The following is a 21,746-nucleotide window of genomic DNA, read 5'->3' as shown; positions in this document are numbered from 1 at the left end:
CCGGGGGTCCTCCTGGCCTGCGGTCACGGCCCCCGCTGCGGCGATGGGTGCACGGACCCGGGAGTCCCACCCCCCCCCAAGCTACCGCCGCCGCCGGGCTCAGGAGTTTCCCTCAGCGGAGGGTCCCATCCCGCCGCCCCCCGAGCCTTGCGCGGTGCCGACCCCACGTCCCGCCCGGAGCTGCCCCGCGGAGCCTCCGTGCCGGCCGGGCAGGAGCGGTGAGAGCAGCGGCGCAGGTGGGCACGGGGTCAGTTTATTGTGACTGTAGCCGGGGAGCAGCGCAGGGACAGCCCGGGCTGAGCTGGGGGTGCCTCGACCTCCCTCAGCCTCCGACCTGCCCAGCCCCAAGGTTCCTCCCGCCCAGCGCCTCGCCCCCACCCAGTCGGGGACTCGGAGGCACTGGGATGGAGCGCGGGATGGGGCGTAAGGGTGTCCCGGGAGGGCGGGAGACTGGGGGTGCCCTGATCTGGATGGCACCAGAGAGGGGCACGGGGGGTGCTGGCAGCACCCGGGGGAGCCAGGGCGGGGTTCATGCTCGGGGGGGTCCTGGTGGGGGTGTCCAGCTCAGGGGGACCCAGGCACTGGTGTTAGGGGACCTAAGGGGGTCTAGCTCAGGGGTCCCAGGCTGCTGAGGATAGTGTAGCTGAACTTGGAGAGCAAGGTTCTGGCCATGGGGGGCTCATGGGGGTCCAGCTCACGTGGGTGCCGGGGCACTGGTGTTGGAGGGGCTCAGGGGGTTCCAGCTCAGGGGCGCCGGCTCAGGGGGGTCCCAGGCTGCTGACAGTAGTGTAGCTGAACTTGGAGAGCGAGGCGCTGGCCATGGGGGGCTCGTCCTCGGGCGGGCGGCGGGGGCAGGCGCGGCGGCACCCCCAGCCCGCACAGGTGGCCCCAAAGGCCTTGCGGAAGCGGCGGTTCATGAAGCAGTAGATGAGGGGGTTGGCGCAGGCTGAGGTGTACGAGAGCAGGTGGATGAAGGCGATGGGGGTCCCCGAGAGTGCCCGCTGGGCTGCCCGCGGGGCAAAGGCTCGCCAGGTGTTGGCGGCGAAGATGGGCAGCCAGCAGAGGAAGAACATGGCCACGATGACCACCAGCATGCGGATCACGCGCCGCTTGGCCGCCAGCTGGGCCCCCCGAGCTGTTGATGCGTGCCCCATCCTGCTGCGCAGCCGCCCCCAGCGCCCGCAGCTCCAGTGCTGCGCCCGGACGTGACAGCTGCAGGTAGCACCCGTCACCCTCATCACAGGCGGGTGCTGGGTCCCCCCCGATGCCGTGCTGGGCTGTGGAGTGAGGAGGCATGGTCACGGCCATGGCACTGTAGGGACACGCTGCATCCCAACACCATGGGAGCATCCTCCAGGAGGGGTGGGATGGGGTGCAGGGGACATGGAAGTGGACATAGCACCATGGGGACATGCTGCACCCCAAGGCTACAAGGAGGTCTCCAGGAAAGGGGGGTGTCCCTGAGGAACCCACCACTGTGGGGAGCAGGGGTGAGGGCTCAGCCCTCCCTCTCCTCCTGGGGTGGGCACTCTGCCACGCCCCATCCCCTCACCTGCCACCTCCCTCTTGACGTCCAGCTCGAAGCGGATGCCACGGTAGAGCTCACGGGAGATGAGCCCGTACGCCACCGTCATCACCACGCCTGGGATGAAGAAGAGGACGAGGAGCAGCAGGACGTACCTGGGACAGGTGGCCCCCGTCACTTGGCATCCCCTCACCCCTGCGTTCCCCTTCCCTCCCCGGGACTCACCAGACCTGCCGGACGCGCTCGCTGGGCCAGTGGTGTGTGCACTGTGCGGGGGGCGGGCGGGGGGCGGCGGGGCGCGTGGTGCTGTACACGGCGTAGGGCAGCATCAGCAGCGCTGCCAGGGCCCAGGTGCCGGCGATGACGCGGCAGGCGTGGGACCGTGTCTGCCAGGCGCGCGACTGCAGCGGGTTGCAGATGGCACTGTACCGCTCGATGGCAATGGCCACCAGGCTGAAGGTGGACACGGCCACCGAGACCCCTGCGGGAGGCAGGGGGTGTCAGTGGGCGTGGTGTGATGCTGCAGGCCCCCACCTCCTCCCGAAGCCCCCCAGCCTGTTCCATGTACCTGTGAGGTGGGGATAAGCCCCCTACATATGCACGCGGTAGGGATGAGCCCCCTCCCTGTGCCCCTGTGTACCACCAAGGTAGGGATGTGCTGTGTCCCCCCATACCCACGAGGTAGGGACAAGCCCCCACTGTGCCCCACCCTACCCATGAGGTAGGCGACAAGCTTGCAGACGACGTCGCCGAAGATGAAGGCGCCCATGAGGCCGGGCAGCAGGGTGAAGGGCATGCAGCACAGTGCCAGGAGCAGGTCACTCAGTGCCAGGGACAGCAGGAAGCAATTGGTGACGGTGCGCAGTCGCCGGTTCAGCGCCAGCACGGCCACTACCAGCGCATTGCCCCCGACGCTCAGCACGAAGATCAGCGCGTACAGCACCACGCGCACCGCCACGTCCAGCTCTGTGGGCAGCAGGGCACCGGCGCTGCATTGGGACCCTGGGTGCACCCCAGAGGCACCACGAGGGCACCTCAGAGGCACCCAGGTGGCACCCTAGAGGCACTCTGAAAGCACTTCTGAGGGCACCATAGAGATCCCCCCCACGGCACCCCAAGGGTAGCCCGGTGGCACCCCAGAGACACTCTGAAGGCACCCCAAAGGCACCCCAGCACAGGCCCAGGCACCGGGACACCGGGGCTCCAGTGTGACTGGCGTGGGTTCGCTGGGGACCCATCAGACGAGTGCATCGTTTCCCCCCCCGTCTGGCAGCCGCCGGGATTTGGGGTGAATCCCGTGCCCCCGGCTCAGTTCTGTGAGGCTGGGGGACCCTCACCCAGGTGGGTGCCCCCCAGCACAATTCTGTGAGGCTGGGGAACCCTCATCTGGGTGAGTGCCCCCATCCTGCCCACCCTCCGCCTCGGTGCTGAGCCGCGGCTCCCCCCGGCAGCGCGGGGACCGGGGACGTGCAGCCCGGGAAGGGGAGTGACAAGCCGGACTAGGGGCTCCAGCCGGGCGGTGGGATGGGGTTAGCGGTCTTGGCTCTGGTGGTGGGGTGGGATGGGGGCGTCCCAGTCGAGGGTCCAGTTGGAGGTCCCGGCCCCGGCAGTGGGGCAGCGGTGCGGGGCGGGCGGTGTCTGTGTCCCTGTCGGAGTCCCCTCCGGCCTCCTGCTGCCGCCGGCACAGGGCGGCGTGCTCCCCCCGGGCGGCGCCGAGATCCGCACCGGGACCACTGGGCAGTGCCGGGGCCGCCGAGCCCCCGCCCGGGGCGCGGGGGTCGGGAACGATGGGTGCGATGAGGGGCACGGCGGGGGACGGGGGCGGCATCGGTCAGGGACCGGGAGAACCGGAGCGCGGGGCGGCGGGCGCCGGGGTGGCACGGCGGGACGAAGCGGAGTGCTGGCGTGCCGGGGGGCGCAGGGCCGGGCACGGAGTGGGGATCCCCTCCCGGCTCCATCCCGCTCCTTCCCCCCCCCGCCCCCGCTCTCACCTCTGGGCGCCGGGGGCCCGCGGAGGCCCCTGCGGAGGAGGTCGCAGACCGAGCCGTTGGTCCCGGTGCCGGTGCCGGGTCCGTTCCCGGTGCCGTTCCCGGAGCGGCAGAGCATCTCCTGCAGCGACTCGTTGAGGGGCCGGGGGTCCATGGCGGGGACCCCCCACCTCCCCCCGCCCCTCCTCCGGCAGGAGGCACCGGGAAGGACCAGGCACCGGGAGGCTCCGGGAGGGACGAGGCTCCGATCTGCTCGGAGCCGCCGGTGGATAAGCGGGGGCGGCGCCCGGCGCGGGGCGGGCCGGGGGCGGGGGGCGGTGGCGGCGGCGAGGGGAGCCCGGGGGGTGCTGGGGGCGCGGGGGAGGCGGGACCGGGGGGAGCCCGGGGCGGGGGGGACGGGCGGGGCCATGGAGAGTACCGGGAGCGGGGCTCGGGGAGTACCGGGCTGCGGCCGGAGTCCCGGGCAGGTCGGGGGGCGTGGGGAGGCTCCAGGCCGGGAGCGCTCTAGCGGCAGCGGCTGCCGTCACCGCGGTGTCTGTCACCGCGTCCCTGCGACTGACCCCGGGATGCCCCGGCGGGGCTGGGGGTCCCGAGCTGCTCCCGACTCCGCAACTCCATGACCCTGACCCGTCCCCATCCCGGCTCCTTCCCCGTCCCGGTCCCCGTCCCGCAGCAGCAGCTGTCGGTGTCACCCGACAACAGTTGTCGCTGCTGTCCCCCTCCAGGTGACCCCTCAGCACTGCGGAACTAGTCCCTCGGCATCCCCACCCCTCGTGGGACCCCGACCCTGGTGGGACCCTGAGCCTCGGAGAGATCCTGCACCCCTCTGGAGCTCTGTGACCCAGAGGGACCCTGTGGCCTGGGGAGAGCCTGTGCCCTTCTGGGACCGTATGTGCCACTGGGACCTCGTGCCCCAATCTGTGCCCTGAGGGGGCCCTGTGCCCTGAGGGGACCCTGTACCCTGAGGGGACCCTGTACCATGGGGGTATCACATGCCTTGAGGGGAGCCTGTGCCCCCCTGGGACCACTGGGACCATATGTGCCACTAGGACCTCGTGCCCCAATGTGACCCTGTGCCCTGAGGGGACCCTGCACCATGGGGGTATCGTGTGCCTTGGGGGGACCTTGCATGTTACTGGGACCCTGTGCTCTGTGGGGACTCTGTGCCCTGGAGCGGCCCTGCACCCCAGTGGGACCCCATCCTCCTGCAGGACCTGGTCCCTGAGCAGGACCCTGTGCCCTGGGGGCACCCTGCACCTTGAAGGGACCCTGTTTCCTGAGGGGACCTTGTGCCTTGGTTGAACCCTGTACCCTGGGGGGGCCCTGTCCCCCAGTAGGGCCCTGTGTCCTGGCAGGCCGCTGCGGTGAGGCCGTTCCTGCTGCCCCATCTGTCCCTGCTGCTCTGTCCTGTCGCTGCTGCCGCAGGTGCAGCCACCCCTCGAGGCGCTGGACGCGCAGGGCCACGCGCAGGGCACTGGCCTCCAGCTGTGCCAGCAGTCGGGCTGCCCGTGTCTGGAGCCCCTCCAGGGCCACCTCCAGCCCCTGCAGCCGCCGCTCGGCCTCGGCCTCGGCCGCCACTGCTGCCACCTCAGCTCCAGTGTTGAGCTGGCCCATGCGCAGCAGCAGCTCCTGGCCCTTGGCCTCCATGGCAGCACGGGCACAGGGGAACTCAGCCAGCACCTCTGTCAGGTCCTCCTTGCCCAGGCAGAACAGGTCTGAGTACCCGATGCTCAGGATGTTGGCCGTGCGCCGGTTCCCTGCCATGTTGCCTGTGGGGCAGGGGGCCGTGAGCCCAAGGCGACCATGGGCGGCATCAGGGTGCAGTGTGGAGCTCACCCTTGATGTTGATGAGGCTGATCTCCCCAAAGTAGAGCCCCTCGCCCAGCACGGCCAGCTGCGTGACACCGTCCTCGGCCACCACAGCCAGGCGGCCCTCGCGGATGAAGTACATCTCGCGGCCCACATCGCCACGCCGGCACACAAACTCGCCGGGGCTGAAGACCTGCGGGCGCAGGCGCAGCACCAGCTGCTGCAGCACGCTGTGCTCCCAGCCGCGGAACAGCCCCACGCGCCGCAGGGCTGCCAGGTGCACGCTGGCTGCCACCTCGGCCTGCAGGCCCTGCGGCAGGTGCTGCAGCACCTCCCGCTCCGCCGGCAGCTTGCGCCGTGCCCGCAGGTGCTGGTGCCAGCGCACCACGCGCCGCACCAGCCGCCCGCCCGCGCCCCGCGCCCGCAGGTACCGCCGCATCGGCCCCACGTCTGGGTAGAAGGCGGCGTCGGCTGCGCTGAGGTTGACGATGACGGCGCTGATGTTGCCGGTGATGGTGGCGAAGCCCAGCATGGCCAGGAGGAAGCCGGCGGTGACGAAGAGGAACTCCTCCTCGCGCTGCGGGGCTGGTGTGTCGCCCACCATGGCCAGGACCAGTGTGGAGAAGTAGAAGCTGTGCAGGTAGCGGCGCAGCAGTCGGGTGAAGCTGGGGCAGACCCAGGGGTCAATGCCCAGCCCCAGGTGTGCCGACAGTGCGAAGTAGAGGCAGCCATGCCAGTGGATGCCCAGCAGCAGGTACAGCATCAGCTTGGCCACACGGAACACGTTGGGCCATCCCGTGCGTGTCTCGCACCGGTCGAAGGCCTCGAAGAGCCGCGGCAGCCGTAGGCAGCGGTTGGCGCGTGCTGCTGGCACCCCTGGGACCCTGGGGACCCGTGGGAGCAGACAGAGCAGCTCGGTGGGCAGCACAGCCATCACATCCCAGGGGAAGGTCCAGGAGCCCAGATAGCGCCGCCGCGTCCGGCTGACGTCCTGCACCAGGATCCCATCCTCTAGGAAACCTGAGTGGGCAGCCAGGGGAGCCATGGCACTACAGGGGGTTCAGGGTTTGAGGGGCAGGGGTTGCTCAGGACCTCCCTGCGATGGGAGGAGGCTCACAGTGGGGACGAGGCACTGGTGTCTGTGTGTGTGCTCAGCATGGGGCACAGGGGGGACGCAGGGGTCAGGAGCCCTGGATGGGCACCCTGGGGGATGTCACTGGTGGTTCCCTGGGCTGCCATGGGGCTAAGGGGGTCAGCGGTGGGTGCCAAGACTCAAAACCACCCACCCAGATGTTCTCTGTGTGGGGCTGGGTGATGGCTGTACCGGGTGGGAGTGCATGCGTGTGTGTCTCTGTGTGTGTATGCTTGTATGTACACGCCTGCATGTGTGTGTATGTGTGTGTGTGCACACCTGTGTGTGTCTCTGTATGTGTATGTACACACCTGTGTGTGTGTATGTACACACCTGCATGTCTGTGTGTGTGTGTATGTACACACCTCTGTGTGTGTGTGTGTGTGTGTCTGTGTGTGTATGCATGTATGTGCATGCCTGCCTGTGTGTGTATGTGTGTGTGTGTGTACACCTGTGTCTCTGTATGTGTATGTACACACCTGTGTGTATGTACACACCTGCATGTCTGTGTGTGTATGTACACACCTCTGTGTGTATGTGTGTGTGTCTGTGTGTGTATGCATGTATGTGCATGCCTGCCTCTGTGTGTGTGTGTGTGAGTGTGTACACCTGTGTGTCTCTGTATGTGTATGTACACACCTGTGGGTGTGTATGTACACACCTGCATGTCTGTGTGTGTGTATGTACACACCTCTGTGTGTGTGTGTGTGCACACCTGTGTGTCTCTGTATGTGTATGTACACACCTGCATGTCTGTGTGTATGTATGTACACACCTCTGTGTGTGTGTACACACCTGTGTGTCTCTGTATGTGTATGTACACACCTGCATGTCTGTGTGTATGTATGTACACACCTCTGTGTGTGTGTACACACCTGTGTGTCTCTGTATGTGTATGTACACACCTGCATGTCTGTGTGTATGTATGTACACACCTCTGTGTGTACACACCTGTGTGTCTCTGTATGTGTATGTACACACCTGTGTGTCTGTGTGTACATCTCTGTGTGTGTGTATGTGCACATCTGTGTGTGTGCACACCTGTGTGTGTCTGTGTATGTGTATGTACACACCTGTGTTTATGTATGTACAGACTTGTGTGTCTGTGTGCGGGTACACACCCGTGTCTTTGTGTGTCTGTGTGCACACACCTGTACATCTCTGTGTTTGTGTCTGTACATCTTTGTGTTTGTGTCTGTACACACCTGTGGGTGTTTGTGTCTGTACACACCTGTGTGGAGGTGCACAGCCATGTCCAGCAGGTACAGTGCATCGCTGAGCCCGTCCAGGGCCTGCCACAGCCCCATGTGTGCCTCCTGCACCTCGGGGAAGCAGCACCTGGAGTACAAGTGGCATCATAAGACATCATTGGGACGGGGCCAGGACACCCCACACCCCCACCCCAACCATACTGCCTGGCACCTGAGGATGAGGATGACCCAGTTGTAAAGGATGGGCAGAACCATGAGGCTGATCCATCTGTAGTGCCAGTCCCCGGCGGGGTCCAGGGTCCAGTTCCGAGGGGTGGCAGTGTGGCTGGGGGGCACAGAGGGACCTGGGGTCACTCCATCCCCATTTGGGAGCCCTCTGCCCCACGCTCACCCCCGGCTGCCAGTGGCTCTAAGGCTCAGCCAGACCCCCAGCTCCTGGGGGACTGAGGGGTCCCTGCTGTGCCCCTACCCCCAACCCCACGGGAGGCAGCCACGCCTTGCTCACCCCGTGGCATGTCCAGTGCCGGCGCTGGTGCCGGTGCCAGCCCTAGCCGCGGCCATGGATCCAGACGTGCTGCAGGGCCGGAGCCAGGCCCAGCGGCAGGACAGGAGGGAGCCGAGGGTCTGCATCCTTCACAGCAGGGATCCTGTGCGTCCTGATAGCGGGGATCCTGTGCACCTGAGCGCCTGGCAGGTGCTGCCGCCTGCCCCGGTGCCAAGTGCGGTGCCAAGGGGACCCAACCGCGGGGCTCCTGCAGCATGGGCGTGTCCTGGCAACGTGGGGTCCCCGGGGTACCCACCGGCCTCCTGGGATACCCGGGCTGAGGCAGCCGCTGTGCCAGCTCCCCCGGGCATGCTGGGGCATGGAGCCACGGCCAGGAGTGTGCTGGGGGCCAGGCTCGTCTCCAGGAACAGCAGCCGGTGCCAGGCAGTGCCCTGTGCAGAGGTGTGGCAGCTCCCAGTGCCTGGTGCACGGGCCAGAGCCGTGCCCGGTACGGGATTACCTGGCAGAGGGGCGCCCAGTACAAGGTTATCAGTGCCAGGGAGGGCCCGTTTCTGGGGCGCCTGGTAGAGGGGTTCTGGGGGGTCCCGGTACAGGGGTGCCCGATTCCGGGGTGCCCAGTTCCGGGACGTGCAGCGTGCAGGGGCTATCCGGTGCAGGGGGTCCTAGTACAGGGTTAGCCGGTGCCCAGTTACGGGGGATCCCAGAACAGGGATGCCCGGGCCAGCGGGGTGCCCGGTTGCGGGTGGTGCCCGTACTGGGGTTCTCGGTGCCGGGAGTCGCAGCACCTGGGTACCCGGTTCTCGGTGACCGGCTCAGAGGGGTTCCCGGATTCTGGGGATGCCTCATTCCGGGGGGGGGCCCAGTACCGGGATACCCGGCCCCGGGGGGCCCCAGTACCGCCTTTCCCCGTTCCCGGCTCCCGGTTCCCACGCGCCCCCGGCCCCGCCCGGTCCCGCCCCGCTCCCGGAGTAGCCAATGAGCGCTCGGGCTCTCCCGGGAGGCCCCGCCCACCAAGGCATGTGGGCGTGTCCCCGGCTCCGGTGGGCGTATCCCCGGCTCCGGTGGGCGCGTCCCCGGGTCCCGGTGGGCGTGTCCCCGGCTCCGGTGGGCGTGTCCAACGCGCGCGGTGCGTCGGGCGCGGCGGGAAGATGGCGTCGGGAGCGCGGGGCCCGTGGCGGGGGCGGGCGGTGAGCGGCGGCACTGGGGCGGACCGGGAGGGGCCAGGGGGCACCGGAGCACCGGGAATGGGGACACCGGGAGCGGCGGGCGTGGGGAGCGGGGCTGGCCTCGGGGCAGGTCCAGCCGCCCTTCCGCCGCGGTCCCGGGGTGCCCGGGCCGCCGCCCGCCCTTGGCCGCGCGGGGCCGGAGGGACCGGGCCGGCCCGGGCGGTGTCGGGGATGAGGGGACCGCGACGGGGACGGGTCTGAGCGGGCCGCGGTGCCGTGGGGCGGGGGGCCCAGTCCTGCTGGGGCCCTGGGGGTCCCGGGGGGTCCCGGGGGGTCGCGGCCCCGCGTCCGACGCCTCTTCTGCCCTCCGCAGGTGCGGCGCTGACGGGACGGGACCGCCGCGGCCTTGACCCAGGTAGGCGGCCCGGCCCCGGGGTATCGAGGGGTCCCGGTTATGCGTGACCCCGGAGCCTGAGGGGGTCCCGGTCCCGGTGTCTCCGTGGCTCCGGGCCTGAGGATGCCCGAGTGAGCAGCACCTACCGCGGGCTGGGGGACCGCGGCCCCGGCTCGGGGGCAGCTCCGGGCTGTGACAGCCCCTTGCCTCACCCGGACCACCGGCGCCTCCCGGCGACCCCCACACCGTGCTCCGTTTCCCGGTGCATCGGAGGGGCCGGCGATCATCACCCACAACTTCCTGGCACTGGGTGCCATCCTCTGTGCATGGTGGCTGTGCCCCCGGTGTCCCTGTCCTTGCTCTGGTGGCACCTGGTTGTCATCCTGTGCCCTTGGTGTCCCTGCCTGCAGCGTCCCTTTCCCTGGTCTGGTGGCACCTGGTCACCCCCCAGTGCTCTGGCTACTTTGTGCCTGGGCCAAGGCTGCTCCCCCACCACAGCCCCTCCGGGTGGCACTGGGGTGCCCCTGCTGTGGTGCCATGGCCCCGTGCTGTGCCCCAGTGGCTGGGTCCTTCGGCACGTGGCGGGCACGGCCAGGTTGGGTTGTGGGGGCACTGGTGCTGGTGACAGCTGGTGTCCCTGTCCCAGCAGCATGGCTCTGGCTGCATGTGAGAGGGGTCCCTGCACTAGGGACGTCACGGTGTGCCACATCGTGGCCTTTGCCTCAGTGTTCCTGTGGGGCCGCAGTGCCAGGTCCCAGGGCTGGCACTGCCCCGGCATTCAGCGGGTCTAACTTTAGCAGCCACACGAGCACTGGCTGTGGGTGGGACGGGCTGTGCTGGGTATAAATAGACAGGCCCTGCCCGTGCCGTGTCCCGCTGCCCCAGCTTCAGCCACTTCCCATTCCTGCTCCTGTGGTTTGGGGTGTCTTTAATGGAAGTTTCACTTCCCCAAGCCCCACGCAAGGGCTGTGGCACTGGCTCTCAAAGCCATTTGCCCTTAGGGAGCTCAGGGGCCCCTGTGATGTCCCAGGCACACACAGCTCAGGGGCCCCTGTGGTGTCCCCACAAACCCAGCTCTGCAGCCTCGTAGTGCTCAGTCCCGTGCTGGTGCCTGCGGTGGCAGTGGTGGTGCTAGGGCATGGGGCCCTATAAATATCCCGGCAGTGCTGTCGTGCTGCACCGGCCGTGGGTGCTGCTGAGCATGGGGGTGGGCAGCTGTCCCAGCTGTTCCGGCGTCCCTGCGGGCTGCTGGGTACTCCCCACACCCATGCTGGGCCAGCTCCCGGTCTAAAGTCCAGTACTGAGCGTGAGCAGGGCTGGGATCCAGAGTCCTCCAGCCACCACTGCTCCACCATGCTCGCCCGGCCCAGTTCCCAGTGCTCTGGCTCTCCTGCCTGCCTTTCCTCTTGCTTGCCTTCCTTTCCTCCTGACTTTCTTCCCTCCTGGCTTCTGTCCTACTTTCCCTTCTCCCTCCATCCCTGCTGCCAGGCGTGTGGTTGGGCTGGGGATCTCTGATGGCCCCTCTCCCTGCAGCCCAGCCGCTGGCAGCAGCATGGAGAAAGGACCCTGGCGTCCCGCCCACTCCCCTGTGCCCCCACGGTGGTGCCAGGCCGCATCCAGACCGGTCGGGGTGCCCCGGTGCTGTCCGTGACCCCGTGCTGATGGAGAGGATGAGCTGGCTTAGCAAGCTGACCCCACGGGCAGGTGGGCAGCGAGCCCCCCGCAGTGCCAGCCTGCAACCCCCTGTCACTGCTGACCCCGAGACCTGCCTCATGGTCTTCAAGAACCACTGGGCACAGGTGAGTGGGGTGGGGGGCAGTGGGGATCCCTCCAACCCTCCAGTCCCCAGCCCCCGCTGCCAAGTCCCCTCCCACAGGTGCTGCGGATCCTGGAGCGGCGTGGGAGCAAACCGGCCCCTGACGACCTCAGCGCTGTCCGCAACAACACCTACCAGATGCTGAACCTGCTGGCTGAGGATCGGCCCTGGGGGGACGGGGACGGGGACAAGTCACAGGGGGACGGGGACGTGGCCTGTGGGCCCATCCTGGAGTTTGTGGCTGCTGAGAACCTGCTGGAGCGGCTCCTGTGCTGGCATCTGCAGGGCGACTTCACTGAGGAGAGGAAGGTCTGAGTGGGGGGAGCAGAGGGGTCTACAGGGGTGGGGGGTATGTGGGGAGGTTGCGACAGGCTGGATCCAAGGGGTGAAGGTGGTGGGTTGAGGGTCAGCCAGGCCAAGGGTAGGGTGCTGCCCCAGGGCATGTTCAGGTTGGATTGGATTGGGGTTGAGACTAGATGGGCTTAAGGTCCCTTCCAACCCGAGCCACCCTGAAAACTCTGTGGTGCTGGAGGAAATTCCTCACGAAAAGAGCTGTCCAGCCCTGTCACACGTGGCCAGGGCAGTGCTGGAATCCCCAGGCCTGGGGGGATTCACAGCCATGTGGATGTGGCACCTGGGGACATGGTTCAGTGGGCGGGGCTGTGCTGGAGGAACAGCTGGACCTGGTGGTCTCTCTACCTTTTCCCCCTGTCCTTGTTGGCAGGTGGAGCAGCTGAAGCTGTATGAGATGCTGATCAGCCAGGCCCGGCAGCCCCTGCTGCGGCACAAGCCGGTGCTGACGCCACTGCTGCGCCTGCTCAGCGTCTGCGCCGAGCCCGCCTCGGCCCCGCTCGAGAACAGCCTGGTGCTGCTGCTCAACCAGCTCTGCGTCTCCGTGGCCCGTGAGCCAGCCATCCTGGAGCTCTTCTTCCACAGCCACACGGACCAGGGCCCCGCCAACCTCATCATCTTCTCCCTCCTCATCCCCTTCATCCACCACGAGGGCGCGCGGGGCCAGCAGGCACGTGACGCGCTGCTGCTCATCATGGCCATGTCGGCCAGCAACCGCGCCGTGGCCCAGTCCATCACCGACAACTCCTACTTCTGCCCGGTATGGATCCCCCGTGTAGCATCCCTGTCCTTGGGGCAGTGTTCGCCTCCCTGGGGTGATGCCACTCTTCCTGCTATGGTGTCCCCCTCCCCAGGGCAATGTCCCCGCCGTGGGACAGTGCTGGGACCCTGCACTGCTGGCACAGGATTGGGTTGGGCCCTTGGGGCAAGAGCCATGGACAGGCCTGGAGGGAGAAGGCCTGCCCTGGCTTGGGGATGGTGGGGGGGGGGGCGGGGCTGGAGATTATGGGGGACTTGGGAGTGATGGAAGCTTGCAAATGATGGAGAGCTTTGGGATAGAGGGCTTGGAGATGATGGGAGATCTGGGGGTGATGGAAGGTCTGCAAGTGATGGGGGGGCTTGGAGGTGACAGAGTAGCCTACAGATGATGGAGTGCTTGGGGATGAGGGGCCTGGGCACAGGGTGCTTGGAGATGATGGGGGGACTTGTTTCTCATGGGAGGCTTGGAGATGATGGCGGGCCCAGCTCTGGGGATGAGGGAGGCCACTCCCTGGGGTCAGTGGTGGATGCAGGGCCCAGCCCAGCTGCCCTGCCTGGAGCACTGGAGTGGGGCAGGTTCCTGTGGGGGGCAGGTTCCCAGGGTTTGGGGAAGGCCGGTTGGGTCCAGCAGCCAGAGGTCCGAGGGGCTGCGGGGCAGCCGAGTACATGTGTTCCCAGGTGCTGGCCACGGGCCTGAGCGCCCTGTACTCCTCCCTGCCCCGCAAGATCGAGGTGCGAGGAGATGACTGGCACTTCCTGCGGCGTGAAGACTGGATTGGCGTCTCCTCCCTCGTCCTCTTCATGAACTCGCTTGAGTTCTGCAATGCCGTCATCCAGGTGGGGCTGAGTGGCTGCCAGGAGCTGTGTGGGGCTCCCAGCCCCATAGGGGGCTGCCTGACTCCCCTGTGGCCCCCGCAGGTCGCCCACCCACTGGTGCAGAAGCAGTTGGTGGATTACGTCCACAACGGGTTCCTTGTGCCTGTCATGGGGCCGGCGCTGCACAAGGTGAGGGGCCCCTGGCAGCAGGTGTGGGATGGGGGTCTCCTGCCCGCACGGGCGGGCAGGGCCCCGTGCTGCCCATCCCTGTGATGCCTGGCTCCACATGCCTGTCCTGCAGACCTCGGTGGAGGAGATGATTGCGAGCACGGCGTACCTGGACCTGTTCCTGCGCAGTGTCAGTGAGACGGCGCTGCTGAAAACCTTCCTGCGCTTCGTGCTGCTGCACCGGCATGACAACACAACCATCCTGGACACGCTGGTGGGCCGCATCAACAGCAACTCCCGAGTGAGCCCTGTGGCCCCCCATGGCCCCCAACATCTCCATCCCATCCCAAGCATCCCTATCCCCAACATCCCCACCCTCATCTTTATCTTGTCCCCAATATCCCTATCCTCATCCTTGTCCCATCCTGCTCCCATCCCCTTCCCCTGTCCTGCCATGGGGTGGGTGGCACTGCCGCCTGCCCACTCTGCTGCCCCTCTGACACCCCGCACTGTCCCCAGCTGTGCATGGTGTCCCTGAGCCTCTTCCGGACCCTGCTCAGCCTCAACTGCGAGGATGTGATGCTGCAGCTGGTGCTCAGGTAACAGGGGCTGGGGGGGGTGCTGAGGGGGGCCAGGGGTCACCTGCTGCTGGCCCGCCCACTCTGGGGGCTCCTCTGGGATGGGCCTGGGGAGTGCCCACACGGATGTGAGGCAGCCATGTCGCTCGCCCCCCTGTGAAGGGGCTGGGGTCCTGTGCAGGGTCCTTGTCCCTGTGTCTCCCCTGCAGCTGCCCTGTGCCACCCTGCCCCCAGGTACCTGCTGCCCTGCAGCCATGTGATGCTGAGCCAGAAGCGGGCGGTGCGGGACCTGGACATCTATGGGAAGACAGCGGCTAAGTTCCTGTCGCTAATCCCGCGCTGCTGCCGGCCCGAGAGCCCCCCACCGCCCCACGACCGGGATGAGGAGCCCCCCTCCCGGGCCAGGGGTATGCAACTGTGGCCCCTCAGAGCCCCTCCATGCCCCGGCTTGGTGCTGAGCCCTCTCCCCATGGCCCCTCGCACCCCATCCCCCCTGGGTCCCGGCACTGAGCCCTCTCCCAACATCCATCTCTGCAGCCCCTCAGACTCCCTTCCTACCCTGGCTTGGCACTGAGCTGTCCCATGCTATCCCTGCAGCCCTTTAGGCCCTGTCCGCCTCCTGACTTGATGTGGAGCCTCCTCCTGGGGTCTCCACGGCCGCTTGTAACCCATCCCTGCTCCTACCTGTTGATGAGTCACAGCTGTGCCATCCCTATGGCCCCCCTCCCTCACACCCTGGCCCCATCCTGTCCCATTGCTGAGCTCTGCTTTGCTCTCCCCTTGGACCCTGAGCCTCTGGTGCCATTCCTGTGGCACTTTGAACCCCATCCTCGCCCTATCTTGGCACAGTCCCCCATGCCGTGCTATCCCCACATTCTTGAGCCCTGTCCTGGCACTGAGCTCCCCTGTGCCGTCCCCACGGCCGCTGGGACACCACCATTCCTGTCCTAGCCCGGTGCTGAGCCTCATCCCCCCATCCCCTGGCACCCTGAGCTCCCCCCGGCACCAGCCGGGTGCTGACTCCCACCATCCCGCAGGCCATGGCAGCCCCGGTGCAGACGCCCCCCCGGCACCGAAGCCGTCCACGCCGTCCCGCCTCTCCTTCTTCATGCGCCAGGCCAGCCCGGCCCCCGCTGAGGCTGCAGCCCCCCGCTCCCCCGGGCCCCCCGCGGGCAGCCCCTCCCGCCCTGGCCCCCGGGATGAGGTGGCAGAGCTGGACAGGAACTACCTGGAATACCTGCGGGACGCACGGCACAGCATCGACCGCTGCGCCTGGGCCTGCCGCGTCTGGTCGGCCCCCTACGACGGCGAGGACCCCCGTGCCCCCAGCCCCACTCCCGACCCTGACAGCCCCCCAGGACGGCCCCCAGGACCCCCCACCCCACGGACTAAGAAGCGGGGGCTGCCCGAGGAGGGGGCGCGGGAGGCGCTGGGGGGGCCCCTCGGGGGTGATGAGCCCAGCGCTGGGGGGCCTGGCCCTGAGCCCCGGGACAGGGGGACACTGGTGAACGGGGCACATGGGGCGGCTGAGCTGGGGCGGCCAGAGGGGGATGTGGTGGTGAAGAAGGTCCGTCGGAGCCCCCAGGGCGAGGGCGGTGGGGGGGCACCGAATGGGGCCCCCCGGGCACAGCCCCCTGGCTGGGAGCCTCTGCCCTCGGTGGACTCGCTGTTGGAGGAGCTGCTGGCCCGCGTGCCTGCCGAGCCTCCCGGCGCCGGTGTCTCCATCGAGACCTTCACGGAGGAGCTGCGTGAGATTGAGGCTGAGATGCAGAACGGGGGTGTGGGGGGGGCCCCAGCCAGCCCCGCAGAACCCCCTGAGCCACCCCTGTCCCATGAGGAGGAGGAGGCCTTCGCCAGCTTCACCGTGCTGCCCGAGGGGGACACAGGCACTGGGCGGGCACCACCACGGCCCCCAGACCCCCTGGCGCAGGTGGTGGCCAGCCCGCCGCGGGCGGTGGGGCCACCCCCCAGCCAGCCCTTCACAGGTGGGCACGGGGGGACAGGGAGGGTCCCAGCTCCCTGCAGGGCCCTGCCTGATGCCCCTGTGTCCCCAGGCCCCTTCGTGTCGGTGCTGTTCGGGAAGCTGGAGAACATGCCCCACAACTCACTGTATGTCAACTTCCTGCTGACGGGGCTGGTGGCCCAGCTGGCCTGCTACCCCCAGCCCCTGCTCCGCTCCTTCCTGCTCAACACCAACATGGTCTTCCAGCCCAGTGTCAAGTCCCTGCTCCAGGTATGGTCCCCGGGGAACCCCTGCGCTCATGGAGTCATGGGAAGGCGTTGGAACAGCCCCCCAAGATCACTGAGTTCCCCTTGTGCTGCCCGGCCTGCCCCTGCCCCGTGTTCCTAAGTGCCACAGGCACATGGCTGTAACCCCTCTGGAGACGGGGATCCCCCTACTCCCTGAATCCCCTGTTACTGTGGAGACCCCCCCATTCCTGTAGGGGTACCTTGTGCTCAAGGGAACAACCCCATCCGATGGGGACCCCCCTTCCTGTGGGGACCCTTGTTCCCGAGGGGACCCCCATCCTGTGGTCCTGCAGGTGCTGGGCTCGGTGAAGAACAAGATTGAGAGCTTTGCTGCCAGTCAGGAGGATTTCCCAGCACTCCTCTTCAAGGCCAAGAAGTACCTGATTGCCCGCGGGCGGCTGGACTGGGCTGAGGGGCCCGGGGCTGTCCCTGCCCTGCGGCGCCCTGACACCCTGGGTGAGGGCATGGCCTTGGATGGGGGGCTGAGGTCTGTGTGGGGGGCTGGGGGTTGTGCTGGCAGTGGCACGTGGGGCTGGGGGCTGCACGTTGTGTTGTCCCAGGGGCTGGGGGTTGCATTGGAAGTCTGGTGTCTGGGTGGGGTGTGGGGTCTGCGCAGGGCCTGGGGAGGGGCCCCGAGGATTGTGCGTTGTGCGATAGGGAGGGCTGGAGTCCGTGCAAGGGGCTGGGGGTTGTGGGGGGGAGCTGAGGGCTGCACAGCGGTCTGGATGCCATCCCCTGTGTGCCCGCAGCCAGGAGCTGTCCCTTGGGTCTGGCGGAGGTTCTGGGGGTGCTGGGGGCTGCACTGGGGGCCGTATGCCCCCCTGTACCCCCCGCGCCCAGCGCCCCTGATCCTTTGCCCTCCGCGTGCCCCCAGCCCGCAGCCGGAAGCCGTCCCTGGGGGAGCTGCTGCTGCGGCACGCCAACAGCCCGACCCGCGCACGGCATGCGGCGCAGCTGGCGCTGCAGGGGCTGCGGGACGGGGGGCTGCACCCCCTGGCCCCCTCGGCGCGGCACGGCGAAGCCCTGCGCGTCCGCAACGCCGTGTACTGCGCCGTCATCTTCAGCGAGTTCCTCAAGGAGCTGGCAGCCATCGCCCAGGCCCACGCCGTCACCTCCCCCTTCCTCACCGAGCCCCCCGAGGAGTGACCCCCGGGCCGCCTTTTTAACCCCGGACTCGGACCTTTTTAATTTATTGGGGCGGAGCTGGGCCGAGGCCGGGCTGCACTTTGGACACGAGTGGCCGCCCCTCGCCCCGGGGGAGCAGGGCAGGACCCTGGGGGCCCCCGGGGCTCGCAGGGCGGGGGTCGCGGGGCGGGCTGGCTCTGCCCCCCTCGGCCCCCTGGGGGTTCCTGGTGCCCACCCAGCCGCCCTCTATGCAACCCCCGGGGTGTGGGGCTGGGGGGGCTGTGCATGGGGAGGGGATGTGTGTCTGTGCTGTGTAAAGCCCTTCGGAATAAAGGGTCTGATTGAGGGCATCGCCTCCCCCCATCTGTGCAACTCTCGGGGTATGGGCGGGGGCTGGCCAGGATACCAGGGCACCCCTGCATGGCTGGGTGACCACATCATGCTGCTGGCCTGAGACAGCCTATGTCTGCTCCCTCCTCAGCTCTGGGGGGCTGTGGGGCCCTATGGGCAGCCACGGGTTGTGGGGTGAAGCTGTGACTGTCGGGGCTTGTGACAGCAAGTGGCTTGTGGAGCACTGGTTCCCCCAGGTGTGGGGCCACCGACCTGGGACACGCCCAGGACCCTGTTCATGGCCGTCACCCAGAGGTTTCCCAGTGTTGCTGGGGTGAGAACGGGAACTGGCATGAGAGTGGAGATGCAGATAATTAGGATGGGATGGGGTTGAAGGGGATGGGCCCCAGTGGTGGTATCTCCTGGGCTGTTGTGGGTTTTGGGGGGCACTGAGCCTTATGGGCCTGGTGGGTGCCCCCAAGGCCATGGCTGCATTCTCTGTCCTAAACACCCCCCATGCTCCATGACCTGTGGGAGCAGCGACTGGAGAATGTCTGGATTTCCCGTTCCAATAGTTCATGTGTTTATTCCAGTCACTCAGTGTCTTCAGTGCGGCTTTTCTCCAGCTGCACGGTGCAGATACACCGGGGAGGAGAGTGGGGTGAGCTTTATTCCAGCCTTTTCCCTAGCAGTGTGGAATGTCAGCCAGCCAGCAAAGGGACATGGAGCCACCCCCAGGCTAGAATCTGGGGGGCCCTGCCTGCATTATCTCCAGTTCCAGCCTTTGCAACCCTGCAGATGAGCCTTTTTCCTAATTGCCAATCGATTTATGACCAACTCCCACTCATCTGTTCGAGGTTTTGCCCCAGATGAGGTCATCTCTGTATCAGCCAGAGGCAAGACTGAGGAAGTGATGCTTTCCCCTGTGCTGGGACTGCTGAGGCCACACCTCGAGGGCTATGTCCCGTTCTGGGTCCCTCAGTTCAGGAAGGACATTGAGGGGCTGGAGCGTGTCCAGGGCAGGGAAGGGAGCTGGGAAGGGGCTGGAGCCCCAGGAGCGGCTGAGGGAGCTGGGAAAGGGGCTCAGGCTGGAGCAAAGGAGGCTCAGGGGGGACCTTGTGGCTCTGCACAAGTCCCTGACAGGAGGGGGCAGCCGGGGGGGTCGGGCTCTGTTCCCAGGGAACAGGGACAGGAGGAGAGGGAACGGCCTCAGGCTGGGCCAGGGGAGGCTCAGGGCGGACAGCAGCAGGAATTTCCCCATGGAAAGGGAGCTCAGGCCTTGGCAGGGGCTGCCCAGGGAGGTGTGGAGTGCCCATCCCTGGAGGTGTCCCAGGAAGGGCTGGAGGTGGCACTCAGTGCTCTGGGCTGGGGACAAGGTGGGCACCGGGCACAGGTCGGACTCGGTGGCCTCCCGAGCCGCTCCCGCCCCGGGAGCCGCCGCCGCCGCCGCCGCCCCGCACCGTCACGCCAGCCGCGTGACGTCACTTCCTGCCCCTGCTCCCTCCCCCGGGTTAACCCGCGCCCCGCGCGCTCCGCGGCCTCTTTCCGGCCGCGCGCGCCAAGATGGCGGACACGCAGGTGGGTGCTGCGCGGGGCTCGGGGACACCGCCGGGACACCCCCGGGACACCGCCGGCACACCCCCGGGACACCCCCGGGACACCGCCGGGCAGACCCCCAAGAGGGGGATGCTGGCCCAGCGGTGTTAGGCGGTGCGGGGGAGGCGTGCGGGAGGGGCGGTGGGTGCCTGAAGGGTGTGGAGGGGGATTGCGAGGGGAAGTCTCGGGGATCTGGGTGTGGGAGGGGGAGAGGGACCCGTTCTCCGCGGTTGGTGGAGCGAATGGGGGGCCGGAATCTCGGTGTCGGCGAGGGATGGGTGGTCTCGATTCGCCGGGATTTTGGGGAGGGGGCGGCTCTCGGCGCGCCGGGGTTTTGGGGGCAGTGGAAATCTCCGTGCCCGGGGGTTTTATTGGCTGCGGGGAGGCTCCCATGGCTCGGGGTTGGTAGGACGAAGGCAGGGGCGGAATGTCGGTGCCCCACAGGTTTGGGCTGGGGGAGCAGAGCCGTGCCCGGAGCTTGGGACGGGGTCTCGGTGCACCGAGGGTTTGGGGGAGGGCAGAGGGTCCAGCGGGGGCGGGGGGGGGGAATCTCGGTGCTCCGGAGTCGTGTGCGGTCCTGGGGCCTGGGGTTGTGGAGGGAAGGTGGGGGAGGGTCTCGGTGCCCCGGGGCAGGGCTGGGCTCGCTCTCGGTGCTGAGGATCCTTTGTCGGGGTCTCCCCCCGGTGCTGCACCTCGTGCTGACCCCCCCATCCTGTCCCACCCCAGACGGAACGTGCCTACCAGAAGCAGCCGACGATCTTCCAGAATAAGAAGCGTGTGCTGCTGGGCGAGGGCGGCAAGGAGAAGCTCCCCCGCTACTACCGCAACGTGGGGCTGGGCTTCAAGACCCCCAAGGAGGTGAGGGGGGGCCTGGGTATGCGACTGGTGCCATGGTGGTCCTGATGTGGATGTGGCATTTCAGGACAGGGTTAGTGGTGGCCTTGGCAGTGCTTCCTGGACTCGAGGTCTCTGGTGAGCCGTTCCATGATTTCCTGTGTGTACGAGTGTTCTCTGGGCTCTGGTGGTGCATGGGCTGTATCTCCCCACTTAGCATCCACATGTCCTTGCAGGCCATTGAGGGCACCTACATCGACAAAAAGTGTCCCTTCACCGGGAATGTCTCCATCCGAGGCCGCATACTCTCAGGTGAGCTGGAACATCCCCAAGGGAATCCCATGGGAGATCTGGGGCAGGCAGCCCAACCCCCCGAGGTAGCCTGCCTTGGTCCTGGAGCCGCAAATGATGCCAATCTCACGATGGTCTGCTGAGCCCACCACGGGCCTGACGACACTGCCACATGGCTTTACTGATGCAGGTGACAGGGCCAGGTGCTGTCCAGGTGTGCTGGAGGGCAGCTGTGGGGGTAGGATGGGAGCGTTAGGAAGTGCGTTAGAAGGGCTTGAAAAAGAGCCATAATTGGGTTTATGACAGAAAGGGGGAGGTTGTGGCCTGGCAGTGAAGGGACAGTAAAAGAGGAGAAATTCCTGGAATTGGTGCATGTTGCTACCAGGCGCCACACTGATCCCTGCCAGTCCCTTGTGTCTCAGCTGTCGTGTCCCCCTGTCCAGGTGTGGTGACCAAGATGAAGATGCAGCGCACAATCGTCATCCGCCGCGATTACCTGCACTACATCCGCAAGTACAACCGCTTCGAGAAGCGCCACAAGAACATGTCTGTGCACCTGTCCCCCTGCTTCAGGTGCGTGTGTGTCCCTGGCTGTGCTGGGCTGCCTGGGGTGTCCCCACACCTGTTCCTGCTGCTTGTGTGTAGTGCTGAACTCACCCAGGCTGGTGAGGGCGGGACGTGGGTGGGTTCATAGCTCCTGCTCACCTGGAACCTGCTCACAGGTTATGATGTCCAAACTCACGATGGTCTGCAGAGTCCCCCAGGTGAGGGGCTGCTGACAATGCCACTGGCACGTGCTGAACCGTGGGGCAGGTTCCAGGCACCACCTGTGGGAGCCTTGAGTTCCCTCCAGGAAGAGCAGCCAGGCTCGGCATTGTGAGGAACAGGTGAAGCCCAAGGAGCTCCCTGACCCCGGGTGTCGTTGCAGGGATGTGCAGATTGGGGACATCGTGACAGTGGGCGAGTGCCGCCCCCTCAGCAAGACCGTGCGCTTCAACGTGCTCAAGGTGACCAAGGCTGCAGGCACCAAGAAACAGTTCCAGAAGTTCTGACACCTGTGGGGAGAGGTGTGGGAGGAATAAATGTTGGGAAAGTGGAATTA

General features: G+C 67.1%; 4 protein-coding genes and 2 non-coding genes across 8 annotated transcripts; 4 read left to right on the top strand and 2 right to left on the bottom strand.

Annotated features, from left to right (window-relative positions):
* Positions 1–232: 232 nt before the first annotated feature.
* CCKBR (cholecystokinin B receptor) lies at positions 233–3,815 on the bottom strand. The gene is given in 6 exon segments (XM_032101315.1): positions 233–1,133; positions 1,135–1,277; positions 1,553–1,680; positions 1,751–2,006; positions 2,240–2,491; positions 3,517–3,815. Coding segments are annotated over 6 exon segments (1,305 nt in total). The 5' UTR covers positions 3,668–3,815; the 3' UTR covers positions 233–758.
* A 445-nt stretch (positions 3,816–4,260) lies between these two features.
* Positions 4,261–10,017, bottom strand: CNGA4 (cyclic nucleotide gated channel subunit alpha 4). The gene is made up of 7 exons (XM_032099929.1): positions 9,943–10,017; positions 9,457–9,847; positions 8,863–9,370; positions 7,877–7,990; positions 7,686–7,792; positions 5,350–6,342; positions 4,261–5,282 (listed from the first exon to the last, which is right to left on the bottom strand). The coding sequence occupies exons 1-7, from the start codon at positions 10,015–10,017 to the stop codon at positions 4,261–4,263; spliced, it is 3,210 nt and encodes a 1,069-aa protein (XP_031955820.1).
* Positions 9,272–17,943, top strand: FAM160A2 (family with sequence similarity 160 member A2). 3 transcript variants are annotated; one of them, XM_032101296.1, is made up of 14 exons: positions 9,272–9,296; positions 9,710–9,751; positions 11,264–11,529; positions 11,607–11,855; positions 12,271–12,657; positions 13,383–13,493; positions 13,575–13,661; positions 13,774–13,941; positions 14,160–14,239; positions 14,453–14,625; positions 15,256–16,203; positions 16,273–16,451; positions 16,762–16,924; positions 17,343–17,614. In XM_032101296.1, the coding sequence occupies exons 3-14, from the start codon at positions 11,392–11,394 to the stop codon at positions 17,612–17,614; spliced, it is 2,955 nt and encodes a 984-aa protein (XP_031957187.1). In that variant the 5' UTR covers positions 9,272–9,296; positions 9,710–9,751; positions 11,264–11,391. The 3 variants fall into 3 exon arrangements, with proteins under 3 accessions (XP_031957187.1, XP_031957186.1, XP_031957188.1); XM_032101295.1 differs by having other exon boundaries at positions 9,274–9,296; positions 13,335–13,493; positions 17,343–17,943; XM_032101297.1 differs by lacking the exon at positions 9,272–9,296 and adding an exon at positions 9,308–9,357 and having other exon boundaries at positions 13,335–13,493.
* A 1,451-nt stretch (positions 17,944–19,394) lies between these two features.
* On the top strand, positions 19,395–21,746 carry RPS11 (ribosomal protein S11). Its single transcript, XM_032101318.1, has 5 exons — positions 19,395–19,501; positions 20,246–20,377; positions 20,590–20,665; positions 21,088–21,217; positions 21,573–21,746. Exons 1-5 carry the CDS (start codon positions 19,487–19,489, stop codon positions 21,694–21,696), a joined length of 477 nt encoding a protein of 158 aa, XP_031957209.1. The 5' UTR covers positions 19,395–19,486; the 3' UTR covers positions 21,697–21,746.
* Positions 20,754–20,838, top strand: LOC116440482. Its single transcript, XR_004238635.1, has one exon. It is a non-coding gene; the product is annotated as a small nucleolar RNA SNORD35 (small nucleolar RNA).
* LOC116440481 lies at positions 21,365–21,454 on the top strand. Its single transcript, XR_004238634.1, has one exon. It is a non-coding gene; the product is annotated as a small nucleolar RNA SNORD35 (small nucleolar RNA).

The sequence above is a fragment of the Corvus moneduloides genome, chromosome 2 (genome assembly GCF_009650955.1).
Source record: "Corvus moneduloides isolate bCorMon1 chromosome 2, bCorMon1.pri, whole genome shotgun sequence".
Taxonomy (NCBI): Eukaryota; Metazoa; Chordata; class Aves; order Passeriformes; family Corvidae; genus Corvus; species Corvus moneduloides.
Note: the sequence above shows the minus strand (reverse complement) of the source record. Positions and strands in the feature narration are given on the sequence as shown.